The 17,227-nt window shown below is 38.3% G+C and overlaps 1 protein-coding gene and 2 pseudogenes across 5 annotated transcripts in view; 1 reads left to right on the top strand and 2 right to left on the bottom strand.

The window, feature by feature from the left end:
• The window catches only part of TENM1 (teneurin transmembrane protein 1), a gene marked incomplete at both ends in the record, with an annotated part of 892,332 nt that overhangs the window by 70,067 nt on the left and 805,038 nt on the right, over positions 1-17,227 (bottom strand). For all 3 annotated transcript variants that reach the window (XM_080719098.1, XM_080719100.1, XM_080719099.1), the window contains 2 exons: positions 425-935; positions 2,349-2,715. In XM_080719098.1, coding sequence (XP_080575224.1) covers positions 425-935; positions 2,349-2,715 — 878 coding nt within the window. The remainder of the gene's footprint in view (positions 1-424; positions 936-2,348; positions 2,716-17,227) is intronic.
• Positions 5,152-5,370, bottom strand: LOC308279133 (U6 snRNA-associated Sm-like protein LSm6; annotated as a pseudogene). Its single transcript has one exon. The product of its transcript is annotated as a U6 snRNA-associated Sm-like protein LSm6 (transcript).
• LOC308279416 (F-box only protein 6-like) lies at positions 9,503-10,113 on the top strand (annotated as a pseudogene). Its single transcript has one exon. The product of its transcript is annotated as an F-box only protein 6-like (transcript).

Raw genomic sequence — 17,227 nt, 5'->3', positions numbered from 1 at the left:
CATGCATGTCTTAATTCATTAAACTCAACAGGGATCAATAAATACTTGTTGAATTACATTGCTTCTTTATGGCTTTAGAACTATCCCCTAGTTTTGTTACTTAAATAAAATTTTACCTTGTCTTCCTAGGCATGCTGTAAAGTTTTTGAGTACATAGACCTCTACCTCATTCCTATATCCTGTAGTAGCACATTTGATTTCTCTTTCATTCAGTCTATGCTTTCATTATTATGCTCCACATACTGTTCTGGAAAAATGGGTTCAAACCCTAAGAGTTAGGTAAAAAATTCTACTTGGATATTTATTTTACTGTGATTGTTAGGACAAAACAGAATTCAGCATCCAGCAATTACTAAGCCATTTCCAGAATGTACTACAATTTCAAATAAAAAAACTAACACTCTATTGTGCATTAAGAACTTACTCATAAACAGTTGTCCATCCATTTTCATTACTTTTTGTGGCTAGAAGTCCTGTGTTTCCTGGATAAGTCATCAAGGCCAGATTATAACCTTGGGCTGATACTCTTTTTAAGACTCCATTACTGCTTATGGTCAGCCAGTACACCTGCCCGCCAGGCACCACAAGCCAAAGGGGCATCCCACCTGCATCACGGCGAATATGCACGGAATTGCCATTGCTGCTGGTAATGGCACCCAAATCACCTTCAGAATTGTAGGTGAAGTTATACACATAGTCTCTTGTTATCAAGTTTAGGGTGTGCAGGTGGGTTCCATTGACTGTGAACTGATAGAGTTCCTGATCAGCAGGTGAGGCAATCTCGTAAAGGTTTAGGTCATTCAGGTGAGCCTGGTTCTTGCTGATGGTACGAATTCGAACATTCCCAAGGTCGGCCACATAGAGGGTACCATCAGGTGACACTGCTAAGGAAGAAGGGGCTTTCATCTTTGCATCTTTGGCATAGCCACCATCACCTGTAGGAGAAAGTCCCTAATTTTAATAATTGGCATCCCAAGTATGTATATGAACATACTATAGACAGAAAGCACTCTGCATCAAGGAAATAATCATTAACCCAACATTCTCTCCATACCCCCCTTGATGATTTTAAAACCTGTTATTCCAAAAAAATTGTAATTCTTGAGTCAGTATCACTAAAGATGAACAGTAAGATGTAATTATCTGAGTTACAACAATCTTTTGAAATCCGCAACCCTGCTGTTCAGAATCTATTGTATAGCAAAATATTAGAACAGCAAATAATGATAGCTACACAAAATTTGGCTGGAAATCCATGAGAATTAATTAGGCCAGTCAATGCTTGTAGGTTCTGTTTCAGAATTTTCCAGTCCTACCATGCCTAGATGCCCTTTCTTCTATTAATTCTCATTGTCTCACTGTTAAAGCACACCAAGTTTGTAAGTGTGACAATGATTCAGAACATCAAATTTGATGACTGGAATAAACATTAGATCTGCCTTGAATGACAGATACAAATTAACAAAACATCTATAAAATTTGTTGTCTAGTAAAACATTGGAAATATTGATCAAAAGTCCTATTGACTAAATTGCTGGATCCTTATTCCCCTGGCCTTACAAAAGGCAAAATTTAGGAGGACCATTTGGGCCTGGATGAGTAGTTTAATAGGGCTGCATGTACCACGGAGGGGTTTCTATATCTCAGCAATAAATGCATTTGTTGACATTTAGAGATCTGCTTGCTATCTGAAATATCCACTCCATGTTTCAGGGAAAAGGCTCTTTTCTCTCCCCATTTCAATTAAAAGTAAAGGGAACTATTAGTTATGGAGAGAGTTTTAGATTTTTAAAAAACAAAGGACATAGTAGACTGATGCCCTGAGAACCCTCCATTGTCAGATTTAGTTTTGTTCCCGCTCTCCCTGAGGTAGTCTGTTCTTGGTTCCTCTGAGTCTCAAATAGCACATGCTTTTAATCTGGAAACCAGTCACTTAGGAGAAATATTTTCCCCTTAGATAAATCAGTAAATGTAGAGGTTTTCTCTTTTCCCTTTCTCTAAAGTAAAAATAATATCATGAGCATACATTGGTGTAATGATCTTAACTTTTAAAGAGTCTAAATATTATATTATACTAGTTTATCTTCAGAACAGCAAGATGATATGATTCAGATAAGCTTTCATCTTTGTTTAACAAATAAGGGAAATGAGTTGCCAAAGAGGTTTTGTAGCATTCCTGAGGTCACTTGTCAGAAAAACTAGGTGATTTGACCCCCAAGACATTACTTTCTTTATTAGCTCACACTGATGTTTACAAGGAACACTTGTTTTCCTTTTGAATTTTCTGATGCATATTTTTCTTTTAAAAACAGAGAAGGGGAGCAGATGAATTGCTGAAAAGGTCATACCTGAAAAACAGTCACAGTTGGGATCAATTTTGCAGTCACAGTCGGTGGGGGCACCAGCGATAATGGAGATCTCCCCATTGGTGGTCACTTGCTGAATGCGGTTTACTTTCCTCTCGTCTGTTTCAGCTATGAAGAGCAGCCCACTGTGCGAGACGCTGATGGCCCTAGCTGACTCCAGAGTAGAGTGAATTGCAACCTTGCTGACCAAGAAATGATCGATGCCTGGCACCTGGCAGTGAATGGGGCGCCCGGCAATGATCCGCACGCGCCTGTTCTCAGAAATTTGCAGCACAATGTTGTTATCCAAGACATACAGTGAATTGTCCATGGGATTGACTGCAAGGTCTGTTGGCCACTCTAATCGCACCTGCACAAAGAAGAGAACAAGCACCATTAGGTTACCATGTCTTTCCAGGGGCCATTTTACCTTCAAAGAAACATTAGCTTATTGTTTCCACCTCTCTTAGGAATTTCACCAACATCATTATTGTCCAGCAGTGGAGGGGGATGGTTAATCATGTATTCTGATAAACATACTTATCATTTCTCCCATTTATGATATATGCAAAATTTTCAGTAATTCTAGAAGGATTCTCTAGAGCAGTGTTTTTCAGAGTATAGTCTCTAGATCAGTAGCAATAACATTACTTGGGAATTTCTTAGAAATTCGGATTCTCAGGTTCTACCATAAACATATGAACTCAGATCTCCTGGGAATGAGAATCCAGTCATCTGCTTTTAAACAAGTCGTCTACCTTCTAGAAGGTTCAGAAGACCACTGCTCTAGGGCTTCTGAATTGTGACAATACACATCTTTGTCATCATCCAGCAGATGAAAAAGTCATAAAGAATTTGAGAAAACAGAACACTAGAGAAACCAGACTTTATTCCGTTAGAAGCCTTTTGGAAAGGACCTGCCATTAGCATAGATATAACATCTGTTTTATGGATTAGTCAGGCAGAGTTCATGAGCTGTTGATCTGGAATCCTAGGTTATATATACTGCTCACTTAGCTTGGGCGGATTCACTCCATATGTCCCCTTCCTCAGCAATGAAACAGAATGGTTTGATTTTTCATTGAATATTTTTTGAGTACCTTCTCTGGACTGTCTTATGTCAGACTTTGGGGATTAAAAAAGTGACCATGATACAGCTTTAGTCCTCAAGTTACTTATGATCTAACAGCATCCTTAAAGGAACCATTATCAATTACTGTCCATGTTATGAGGAGGAGGCAGCAGAGGGGGTATGAGAACATTTCACCTGAATTGGGAGGCAAGAGTCAGGATAATACCAGAGAAAGGGATACCTAAGTAGGGGTTGAAATGACCAGCAGGAGAGGAATGGGACCAAAATTGAGGGGGGTAGAGTTGAGGGTAGAGGAAATGGCATGAGTGGAAACGCAGAGACAGCATGGCCTATGTATGTTGCTGCAAATAATTCAGTAATGCTTATATAGGTTGAGCATATACTATGTGATTTGAAGCAGAAGGTAGACAGTGACCAGGTATTATGGACTAAAGAGTGCCCTTCCAAAATTCTTGTATTGAAGTCCTGACCTCCAGTGTGACCATATTTTGACTTTAAAGGGTAAATTAAGATTGGTTGAGGTAATAAAGGTGTGACCTTAATCCAAAAAGGATATATGCCTTTATAATAGGAAGAGTCACTAGAGATGCACACACAGAGGAACACTTATATGAAGACACAGCAAGAAGTTGGTCATCTGCATAAGAAAGAGAGACCTCAGGAGAAACTAAATATGTCAACACCTTGATTTTGGATTACTAGCATCCTGAAGTATGAGAAAATAAATTTTTCTGGTTTAATCCACCCACTATGAAAACTAATATCTGGCAGCCCTAGAAAACTAATAAATCAGCAAATGTAGTGTTATGGTTTGGATATGGAATATTGCTCCTCCAAAGGCCCATGTGTTCAGCAATCAGCAATGTTCAGAGGTGAAATAATTGAATTATGAGGGTTCTAACATCATCAGTGGACTAATCCATTAATGAACTAATATTCCTTTTGGTATGGGGGATTGCCCTAACGTATTCTAATTCTGAGCTATAATACCAGTTCTTTTTATGTTTTTACTTTGAAACAGGGTCTTGCTAAATTGCTGAGACTGTCCTTGAGCCTACAATCCGCTTGTCTCAGCCTCTCAGGTACTGGAATTACAGGCCCACACCACTGTGGCCTGGCCTGGATTAATAATATGAATGTATTTACTGGGAGGTAACAGTAGGTAGTGGTGGGGAGGGCATAACTAGAGAAAATAGGTCATTGGGGGTGTGGCCAATGGGGTTTATACCAGTCCCTGGTCTAAATCAATCTCCCTCTCTTCTCTCTCTCTCTCTCTCTCTCTCTCTCTCTCTCTCTCTCTCTCTCTCTCTCTCCCTCTCTCTCTCCTTCCTGGCTGCCATGAGCTAAGCAGCTTTCTTCTGCTATACTCTGTTACTATATTTCTACCTTGAAGCCTGCTGACTATGGACTGAGTCTCTGAAACTATGAACTAAATAAACCTGTCCTTTTCCAAGTTGTTCTTTTTTTTGTCATTTTTTAAAATTCTTTTTAGCACTCTTATACTGACACAGAGGTAAAAGAAAAGAACTGAACTTAAATATGAAAAATGCTTTACAATTAAATTCACAATTTTATATATTTGTCTTACTCATGTCAGTGAAAAATCACCAACTATTATGAAAAGAGGACAACTTTATCACAAAAGAAGCAAAAATTAGAAAAAAATTATAAAAAACATATTCAACTATGAGAGGAAGTGTTCTTTTGGTGTCTTCACATCCTTCTCTTCTGCGTGCTGATGTACAACATATTGTTTCCTTGGATAAATGCATCCCCATACTTATTCTTCTGTCTGCTCCAGAGCTATGTTCATGTAGTCATCCAAGCAAGCCAAGATCCCTAGATATCCATTCCAGAATTTAATTTTTCCACAACTGGCTGTCCAATGATTTGCTTTAAGAAGTCACTAGGGGTTTGCTTCCACAGACTCATTTTAACAATCTTGGGAGGCAGGAACCCTGAGTTCTAATCTAATCCCAGCTCTGCTACTTAATTAGTTGTGTGGCTTGGGTAACTCATCATCCCACCTCTTATGGTCCCAGGTTCCTCATCTCGCCTCTGGGATCCACAGCCCTCACTCCCGGTGCCTCACAAGCCTGGCCTCGGTGGACCAGCACAGCCAGAACTGAAAATCCAACTTGTTCTTGTCAGGTATTTTGATCATAACAATGAAAAGACAACTAGGACATGGAAGCAAGTCATCCAGTTTGAGTCTGGGAAAAGTCACTGAGGGGCTTTACGTAGGGGTGTGATATAGTCATATATAAGTTTTAGATTGATCATTACTGGCTGCTCTTGAGATCATATTAGAGTTGAAGGTGAGATGGAGGCAGGCAGATCGGAGGTTCCTACAGTGGCTCAGGTAAGGGTTTATGGTACCTGAACTAGGATGACAATGGAGGGCATGGAGAGTAGATGGATTTGAGACATGTTAAAGAGATAGAAACAAAAGGATTGTGTGTGTGTGTGTGTGTGTGTGTGTGTGTATGTGTGTGTATGTATGTGTATGTGTGTGTGTGTGGTGGCAAGGTCCTTGTGCCAAGTTTTGTACTGGGTACTGGGACCACACAGGCCAACTAAATAGGCCTCCATTTGAGTTCCATTTTAGGAGTTGAATCAGTGCCTACCTTGACGTCTCTATAGTGATTATTCATCCCTGGGCACTTCTCATAGAATTATGTTTTGTACCATTCCCCACCTCACCACTCACTGGTTTTGCTTTCTCTCCTTTTAGGCTAGACAAAGGCAGAAAAATTCCATTCATGGACAAAATAGTAACAGTAATGTAGCTACTCTTTTTTTTTTTTTTTTGCTTTGAGTAGATATCCCAGAAAGGGTTTGTTTTTCTAATGAAATCTGAAAGTCTGAAAATAAAATAGGAGCTGTCTGTTACTACATTCTGAGGCCCACTACTTCCCCATCCACAGGAGGTCTTATTTGTGTTCAGTGATGAAGGCCAGGTCTGAGGTCTGATATAAACATTCCTTCTACTTGTGTCTCATATTGGGGAGGGGAGGGCAAATAGCAATGTCCTGAAGAAAACAAAGGTTGCCTTCAATCTTCCCTTTTGTACCATCTGGGGCTCTCTGCCCCATCTCTGATTGTCTCTCAGATACCTATCAAACCTCATTCTGCTCCCTATATTTCTGCTTGCCCTCTACTTCTGCATAGGCTGGCTTTCTCTCCTCAGTATCATATGCCTCTTCGAAGATAGGAATTTGAGTGCTAATTGGATATAAAGATCAGCTTGTGTTATGCATGTTCTACAGAGCCTTTCAGACTGAGGCCATTGGCTAAATATTAAACACCAGCCTTAACATCTCTCAGAGCAGTTTTGGTGATGTGTCCCTCAGCACGTCTGTCTGAGGCCTTTGCAGGTCAGTGCCCTGCCATGGAGAGGGAGAGTGGCCACCTGCTGCTAATGAGGGCACTGATTCTTCTGTGTGCTCCTGCCTTAGATCTCTCTCTCTCTCTCTCTCTCTCTCTCTCTCTCTCTCTCTCTCTCTCCATTATATATATATATATATATATATATATATATATATATATATATATATATCATCGTGCTTGTACAGAAACTGTCTGTGTGCTCTGGTCCTGTGGAGTGTGGTCCCCCAGGAAATAAGCAGAGGCTGACTGAGAAAGGAGAAATAAATTTGTTTCAGTACAACACTCCTATTTTGATTGACTCTGAAGTCGCTGACCCAGGAAAAACAAACCTTGCAGAAATGACATTCTAATTATCCCCACTCTGGGATCCAAGGCCAAGGTAGAGGCTGAGGACAGTATATACCTGCAGGAGCCAGAGAAGGAGTGCATTCTGGTCTCTGTTCTCAGGTCTTAAGGTTGCCTCTGAGATAAAGGTGGGGGATTGGGAAATAACTGTTAAATGCTCCAACATGCCCAACCTCATTGCAGCCAATACAATCTATTGGTGTCATGTTTACTACGTTTATTTTTTGCCTCCAAATATACATCATATATTGTGTCTGTTTTCTTCTTTTCTTTTTCATCAAATAAGCCACCCTCTGGCAGTTTTCTGTGACTAAAGTGGCCTTTGTGCTTCTGACACACTTTCTATACTAACTACATACAATCCCTTTAATTCCCATTTGGTTTGGCTATGCAGCTTGTCTATGAAATCTGCTTGGATGAACGACGTGTGGCTACTTAGAAGTCAAAGGGCTGCTTTTCAAAAGTCTAAGAGCTGCTTGCTCCTTTTCACCTCTTTTATGTTGTCTTATCTTTTTATACCCTTTGCACATTAAATACTCACATTTCCAGGTAATTATTCAAGGTACCTTATGTTCACATAATAGAAGCACAATATTTACTCTCAAGGAATTTCTGTACCATGTGGTCTAATGTAGGGAATGAAGACTTAGAGCTGATTCTGGTAGTCAGAATTACCATCTATTAGTTGCAGAGAGACCTCAGAATTATATGCTCCTAAAATGGGGTTAAGGTTAATTCCTTAGAGTGGTTGGCATTTGCTCAAGTGATTTTTTTTTTTTGTGGGGGAGGATGTTTCCTTTTGTGTTCGGAGCAGAAAGATATTGAAGAGCAGGGTGAATCTCTTTAAACTCTTCCTATGAACAAACCATTTGACCTTATTTGCAGTGCTTGCACCATCTTGTAAACAGTTGTTTGAGATGTCAAAATGTATATAAGATAAATTTGCATTAAAGCTAGATGGTGAAATGTGCCCATCTCCAACAACCTTCCTTGAGAAATAATCCTGAGCAAAAAGGAGCTCTTGGTCTTGAGGCCAACACTTGATAGCATTTTGTCTTCCTTTGCTAATTGAAAATTTGCCTTGAAGGGAGCAGCCTCTCAGGTCAACCAGCTCCACAGTTGGTTTAAGGATTGAACTAATTTTGACCTAAAATAGAGCAGTTTATCACAGCAGAATACTATTTGGAAAAATCTATGTGTAAAAGCAATATATAAATATGGGCCCTTGATTAGACTAAAATAGAAAATTCTTCAATTATCAATCTAATCCCATGCTATAGACATGAACTACCATTTGAATACTTGAGCTTCTTTGAATAATTTGACTCCAGGTTCATTCCCTCACCAGTGTGCAACCCTAGGCAAATTAGGATATTCTCTATGTATCTCTGCTTTCCTCATCTGTAACAAAGAAAAGAGGTAATGAGAGTATTATCTATTTATTGTGCAGATTAAATGATACGGTAATACAGGGTGCTCAGCCCCGTGTGTGGCACATAGTAGGGCTATTATACTGCATTAATATAAATAAAGTTCCATAGTCACAGACTTTTAGAGCTGGAAGTAACTATTCAATGTAGTTCCTTACAACTGATTCCCAGACTTCAGTTGTCCACATACCACTTCAATGAATTTTGCCTTACTCCGAAACCAAATGTACTATAATTGATTTAATATTTTCTCTAAATTGACCTACTTTTAAAATATTAATAGGGGTGACCTCTTTCTTTGAACTGGTCTTAATTCATAGCACCTTTAAAATTACCACTAACATGGACCATTAATAAAAGTAACTACTATTTATTGAGTGTCTCTTAGGTGTCAGGCATTTTGCATAAATTATCACTTTATATATTTGATAAAAATCACTTGAAAAATATTAATATCCAAATTTTAAGATGTGTTCTTACCCTTTTGGGCTATTTGACTCATAATTCAGAGGGATAATCACATTCCTCACTGTATTCTCATCAAGTCTTGCTTTTCATTGACCCCTTTTGAATCAACCTAAAGGTTACTCTCTTTGGCTGAGAAAGTTAAATAGCTCGTTAGTAGTTGAGTCATTTGTCTTTCTCTTTGAAATCTGTTATCTTTTGGTTCAGTGCTCTGTGGGTACTTACTATGTGTTGGGAACTGTTATAAAGTTAAATAAAATAGAGGTTTGCCCTTTTTTAGTTCACAGTTAAGTGCTGGAAGGTAGATACAGAAATAAGTCATTCAAAATTGTGTGGTCACTGGTAAATGAGGCAGGGTGAGAGCAGAAGGTGTCCCCGAGGTTCAGGCTCCAGTCCATTGAAGATGCCACCCTATGTGCCCTGTCCATCACACCATGGCCATGGTCGACATCAATGAGCTGCCGAAGAACATCCTGCTGAAGCTTTTCACACACATGCCTGCCTACCAATGCTAAGGCTTTATCCCCCAGGACTGGGACCAGCCTGTGGCCAACTTTTATTTCCTTTGCAGCCTCCATAGGAACCTCTGGTGCAATACGAATGTTGAAGAAGACATGTTGATGTGTCGTGGCATATTTACACTAGCAGGGGAAAGGGAGGACTAGTGGAGGGTGGAGAGCCTCCCTAGAGGGCAGGATACAGACTTTCCTCACCCTCAAGTCAAGAAGTACTTCGTCACATCCTACAGCATGTGCCTCAAGTCCCAGCTGGTGGACCTCAAGGCTGAGGACTGCAGGTAGGAGTTCCTGGACATGTACCAACCCAACATCAGGGGTTCGCCCCCAGAAGAAACTGTGGCTTCATCTACCATATCTGAGTACAGCCAACCTCAGCTGACTACATCTTCCTGGCCTCCTTTCAGCCCCCACCTGTGACCTTCGAGCAGTGGAAAGATACCATGTGGACAGAGATCTCCCACACCTTCTCTGACTACCCTCCAGGTGGGCACCACATTCTCTTCCAGCATGGGGGCCAGGACATTTAGTACTGGTACAGTCTTGTGTCACCAACAGCATCAACATCATCAGCCCCAAGTCCACCAGAAACCCAGCCCCCACTGCAGCTCTGCCTGAGTGACTAAGGCAGGGACAGGAAAAAGCTTTCCTGCCACCCCTTGGGCTCTCTCTCCACAGGTCTTGATAACCTTCCATCATCTTCAGCCATCTGTTCATTTTTCCTCTGCCAAGGCCAGCCAGAGCTCCCTACAGGCAAGAGTGGAGCATGTGGAAGACAGGCTGGGAAGGAACCTCTTAAGAGATGCTTCCCCAGTTCTTTCCTTGGACAAATCTACCAGCTTGTGGCAGTTTACTGTCAGCCAGCTCTGATGTTTTGTTGTAATAAATGCTTTCAGAAAAAAAATATGTGTTTAAGTGCCATGATAGATGTATACCCAGGGCGACATGGGAACACATAGGAGGCATTTTAGGCAAGCTTTCTAGGAACGAAATGTAATAATTTTTTCTCTTTTTTTGTGTTACTGGGAATGGTACCCAGGGGCATTCTACCACTGAGATATACCCCCAGCCCTGTTTTTAATTCTTTTATTTGAAACAGGGTTTTACTAAGTTGCAGAGGGCTTCAAAAGTAGCTGAAGCTGGCCACAAACCTGTGATTCTCCTGTCTCAGCCTCCCAAGTACTGGGATTACAAATGTGCACCACCACGTCCAGCTATGTAATCTTAATTTGAAGGATGAAACACAGGTACTGAGAAGCAAGGTGGGAGGAGTAATTTCAGCAGAGAGAGAACAATGAACAAAAGCATAACAGGATGAGACTATGTGGGAGAGCAAGAACTGTCGTCTGAGATTTCTTAGGCAGAAAATAGGGTACCTATTAGTGGTAGATGAAATTCTGAATGCTTGCCAAAGATTATGTCCTAGTTTCACTACTGAGGCACTGTGTGTGTGTGTGTGTGTGTGTGTGTGTGTGTGTGTGTAGGATGTTTAACAGTGTTTCTCGTCTTTATTGCTAAATGTCAATAACATCCAATTATGACAACCAAAAATGTCTAGTCATAGGCAAATGTCTCCTGAAGGGCAAAACATCACTTGCTGAGAATGACTGGACCAAATCATGGAGGGATATATTATATATATATATATATATATATATATATATATATATATATAGTTAAAATATATATATATATATATATATATATATATATATATATATATATATTGTTAAAAGACTTAAATTGTGGCTGTTGAGACAATGACAATCTTTACAGAGATGTCATGGTAAGATTAGTACTTTAGAAAGATAATGTAGGCTGCTGTTTGTGGACATGTTGGGAAGAAACCAGATTAGATGCAAGAGAATCAATTTGGAGGCCAGCTAAATATATCCATTAATATATCCTTCCAACTAACCATCTGCCACATGATTGCTACTCTAAATAGACATAGTCCCTGTGTTCATGGTGCTTGGAGTATAGAATACTGCTTCTTATACTTTTTTTTACTTACAGGGATGTTTGAGAATCTGAAGAAAGCTATGTACTCACTCCCTAGGAAAAGGGCTCAGATAGAGTAGAATGAAATGGTTTGGAGCTCAAGCTGTTAAAACTTCTGGATCAAGCATTCTGACTATATCATTTGCTATCCTGTGACCTTGGATCAAATAAATTAATATCCCAGGACTTCATTTTTTCTTATTTAGAAATTGAATAAAATAATATCTTCTCAAAATTATTATAGGAACTAGATAGAAAATCTACATAAAACACCACGGACAGTGCCTGGTACAGAGAAAGAGGTCCATAGAGGCTAGTAATTTTTATTTTGTCATGTAACATATATTTTCACTGGTTTGTTTTTGACTATTGCAATGTTCTCTTTCTTGGCTATTTTATGAACTCCTAAGTTTAATTATATGCTCTTCCAAAGTATCCTCTGATCCTATGTCAGTAGCCATTTGCTCCTTGCTCATTTACTCTATTCCTTAGGGATATTTATTTCTAAGCCTCCTTCAATAAATATTTAGCTTATATCAGGATATGTTGTTATCTCATGCACACTTGTCAGCTGATCTCATGACTAATATTTTAGCTTATTGCTTAGATTCCCTGTCGTGTGTAATAGTACTCTTGGTAAAATTTCAAGCATAGAACATTCTATTTCAATATCCTTTCTTCTGTCAAAAAAGTATATTTGTCTCATGTTATGCAATAATCAAGACAGAATGGATTACTTCCATCATGGAGATTAGTTTTTTTGTTAGATTTATTTTCTTTATTCTACAGCATGTACAAAGGGTTGACAGTAGCATAGAGCAATATGCTATTTCTGTTCCATTCTATTCTTTTTAAGAAATTAATTTTCTTGAAAGAGCTTAAAAATCATAGTGTAAGGAGAAATGGGTCATAGGAGGAACTCTAGATGAAAAAGGTAATCCTATAGAGGAGCAAACAGGACAACCTAAATGAGGTGATGGGAGGGGGGAAGAAGGAAATTCTCTAAAACACGCAAAGTACTTAAACATATCGAAGTCAACCACTAAGCCAAGCAAGGGAAGGAGGGATGGGGAGGGAATGGGGTGAGAATTGGGTAGAGGCTAAATTGGTGATGTGTTCATATATATACACACAAGGTTTTTACCCCAATATGATGTCTGAATATAATGCACCAATAAAAAATTAAAAAAATAAAATAAAACATTTAAGGTGCATTTAAAAAACATAGTGTTATTGTTACAACATTTTACAATTGCTACCAAGTGCTAATAACTTCTTTTCCTGAAGTTCAACTGTCTCAAAAAAACAAGCGCTGTGTACATTTTTGTTTCTATCACTTGAACCTCATTATGATGTAAAATCAGAACGTATCAATAAAATATTAAAAGTAAACTTATATTTTGTGCAAAAACAACAGAAACAGTTGTCTTCCAAAAGTTTCTGTATCTCCATCCTGAACATGACACTTCTAATCTCCCTTCTTTGCTACATTTGGAGCTTTGTGGTTCATTTAAAAAGTTACTCTGCTTGAATTTGATCTCTGATAACTCTTAAATAGTAGTATCCAGGAAGTATATGATTGTTTCTTCTGAAGTATGATAGCCCTGTGAAAGATATAATGATGGAACTGAATGTTCTCTGTCAGGTGTTCTGCAAGATTCATGTTAGTTTTGCCCTTGCTTCTAAAAGTTGACAACTCCAAATTGTTAGCATCACTTTTGTCAGTTTTCAAATGGCCTTCTTATTTCCTTGACATGGACATGTGCTTCTTCAAATAAAAAAGGAAAAAATTCTGTCTGGAGAAAGTTTGTTTTTTGCACTTGGGAAGTACGATGATACCTTTGAAAGTGATGGCCCCTATTGATCTTGCTTTTAAAAGGCAGAAATAATTTGAAAATGAAATACACCAAGATTACATGGTCTTGTCAACAGGTAAATTATTTCCCATTATCTCAGACTTATATTCTTACTATCTCTGCTGGAGAATTTGAAGGACCTCTCAAACTGGTTAAATACATCCACATAGTCTGTCTCCATGACTGTCCAATGAGAAAAATTAATACTTAAGTAACATTATTCATTGTAAGTGAATAGCTAGTATCAATCTCATCAAGTACCACAATTGGACTCATCTTTAGAATTACTCTACTATAGAGGATATAGATTAAATTGCATCTACCCCAGCATTCCTAAAAAATGTTGGAAGTGGAGGAAACAAAACAAAATGAAGCAAAGCACAACCCCTTCCCCCCAAAAAATCCCAAAGTAGTCCTGGTGTATTTTATCTTCTAATAAATTTCACATTTATAAGTAAGAGCCATAACTCTTTTTGTGCTTTGCAATTGCAGAAAAGCAAACTCTCTAGATGTTTTTCCCTCTTCTTTTATAAATTTCAGAAGCTCAAAAAGTATCAATATCCAAACAAATTGATAAATTTGTGGTTTCCAAGATTTCTGTGGCAGAGATTGCTAGTTCTGGGGCTTCCCCATTATTAATTTATTCTTTCCTCCTTAATAGTAGACTCTAATTTTAAATATCGAGGCACATTGATATCTACAATAAAAGACATTCTAGCCTTATTTGCAATTATCTGTAGCCATGTGACTAAGTTGCAGGCAGTACCTGGAGGAAGAGGAAGTATGGAAGCAGCTGCATTTTCAAATGGATGCTTTAAACAGTTTTCCAGTTTAGAAAAAGAAGTGCAGCTTATTGTTGCATTAATTTAATTTCACATGAATAGGTTCTTAGAGGCTGAAGCAAAATAAAATATACAAACTGTTCTTGGAATTATCTTTAAACAGAATTTGTTTCTAATATTAATATAACAGAAATGTACATAATGATCAATATTTAATATTTGTTTGCATGTGATGACATTTTGTAATTCAAGAGTTATCTCAGGGTAAACACTGCAAACACAAACACCCTCAGCAAGTATTCTTTGGGCAAATGGGAAAAGAGTTTAAAGGCTGGTTAAGGAGAGGTGATCTAGCTGGATGGAGCCCCTTTTTGCCCTTCCGTCCATTCTGTAATATGAATATTCTGTTGAGAGATTTAGCAGACATCCTGAAACATGAGTTGGCCTCTAACATGGAAGTTATATGCTAGGATAGCAGAGTAGAGCTATAGAGCTTGGGTCCCAGATGATATTATGGAACTGCCATCTCAGTCCTGAATTATACATTTATCTGGATGTTATCTTGCCTACATCAATGTGAAGGTGAGGTTTTCTGCTGGGTGTATACCTGTAATTTCAGTACTTGGAAGGCTGAGACAGGAGGATCATGGATTAAAGGTCAGCCTCAGCAACTTAGTAAGGCCCTCTGCAATTTAGTAAGACCTTGTTTCAAAATAAAAATAAATTGGGTTGGAGGGTATAGCTTGGTTTAATTCCCTTTATCAATAAAAAAAGAGGTTTGCTGTTCTCACTTGAATCTAATCACAATTAAGACACAGCTCTGTTAAGTTTCTGTTTTAACAAGAGCTATGTACTATACCATGATAATCAAATTATTCTACACATTTATAGCTTTACATCTCTGTTTATATCACCTGTGTTTGAAAAATTAAATAAAAATTAATTAATATCTGAAAGTGACTGATGCATGTAGCAAAGTCCACTAGGGTAGCCTTTACATTTGTTTTCTTTTATTTTTAACTGATACATAAAAAATAAAAATATACATATTAATGGGGTACAATATAAAGTTTTTTATACATGTGTATACTGTATACTGTTTAAGTCAGCTTAAACTTAATATTGACCTCCTAAAAAATTTACCATTTCTTTTTGGTAAAAACTTTCAAAACACTTTCTTCTAGCTTGTTGAAGTATACACTACATTATTGCTACTACTCAAAAGCATACCAGGTTTAAGCCGGGCATGGTGGCGCACGCTTGTAATCCCAGTGCTTAGGAGGCTGAGACAGGAGGATCGCACAGGTTTGAAGACAGCCTCAGCTACTTAGTGAGGCTCTCAGCCACTTAGTGAGACCCTGTTTCCAAATAAAATAGAAAATAGGTCTGGGAGGATAGCCCAGAAATAGAAAGCCTCTGGGGTCCAGTTACACACACACACACACACACACACACACACACACACACACACAAAGCATACCAGGTTTGAACACTTCTTGCTTCTATTTAACTATAACCCAGTACCCATTGAGCAAACTCTGCCCATTCTTTCCTTGTTCCTACTCTCTCCAGCCTCTGGTTTCCATTATTCTATTCTGAACTTCTATAACACCAACATTTTTAGATTTCATGTATGAGTCCATGTACTACTTGCCTTGCTGTGCCTGGCTTATTTCCTTCCATTGAAGGTTCCATCCATGTTGTAGGACAGGCCTTTATTTAGAAATGACTAAGTGCTTAAACTTAGTAATTAACCTCAAACATTGTTGAATATCCAGGGCTCCATCTTTGGGTACTTCAAGCTGCTCTTCCAGCTTTATGGCTCAGATCTCTTGCTTTTTCACTGTACTCTAATTGCTTATTTGCCTTCCTATGTCTTTCCAGTCTATGAATACTCAATGGCGAGGATGAAGACTCAGTCATTTTTGTGTTCCCAGTATCTAATATTACAGTTGGCAAATGTTTATTTTGTGGAAACATTAGTGCTTCATTGACTATAACAGTTTCAGTTCATGAGAACATTTAAGTAATTAAACCATGCAAGTAGACTCTGATAAAAACTAGTTTTCATTGACATGTTTGAGTCAGGGAATTTGGGTTTCCAAGAGACTGATGGGTTAGTGGGAGTTGTCATAGTTCTTCAATTTTAAGAAGTACATTTCCAACTTCTTCCACATTTTAACTTTTCTAAAGTGATAATGTGTCTTATAATTGGTGCATATGTTGAATGGGGTATTTTCTCACTATTACTTAAAGTTATCAAACTAATGCTATATCTTCATGTACATGGTGTCTTAAATTTGAGGAAATATGGTGCTCTCAATTTGGTTTGGGGACTTAAGGGACTTCATAGACCCTTTTAGGAAGTCTGTGAGATCAAAATTATTTTTCTAATAATACCATTTGCCTTTACTACTTGTTTATGTGTGTGCAGAGAAATTTTCCAGAGGCTACCTGATTCTAGTATATATCCTTAGTTTAAAAAAATACATCTTCCACCAATAAAAAAATCATGATCTTAACTTCAAATAAAGTAAAAATGACATCATAAAACCAAGCCAACTTATTTGGGGCCCCCCATAAGTTTTAGGAATACAAAAGAGTACAGAACTAAAAATTCTGAGAATGGCTAGTGTAGTGGAAAGAAATAGTAAAATAAGTAATCTATTCTGTTTTATAAAATATTCATTCAAGGCCATCAGAAAAAAGGCACGGATCCCTTCTGCCCAAAAGCAGTGATGAAATGCCTGAAAATCTTTACTTCCTCTGAAGACTCAAAGCCTGATGGATGCTATAAAAGTTTATTCTTACAGGCTTCCTCAGAACAATCAGCACGTACACACTCCCTATGAGTCTGCTGTATAATTGCCACTACTTCATCTTAATAACAGGCATAATTGCTCTGAGTTTCTGTCAACCCTTTTCTTGCATCTTCTTCCTGAAGCTTCAATTTTGGAAATGGCACTTGTGAATACACAGAATATTTAACCACGTCCAATTTTCAA

The sequence above is a fragment of the Muscardinus avellanarius genome, assembly GCF_963383645.1.
Source record: "Muscardinus avellanarius genome assembly, chromosome: X".
Taxonomy (NCBI): domain Eukaryota; kingdom Metazoa; phylum Chordata; class Mammalia; order Rodentia; family Gliridae; genus Muscardinus; species Muscardinus avellanarius.
Note: the sequence above shows the minus strand (reverse complement) of the source record. Positions and strands in the feature narration are given on the sequence as shown.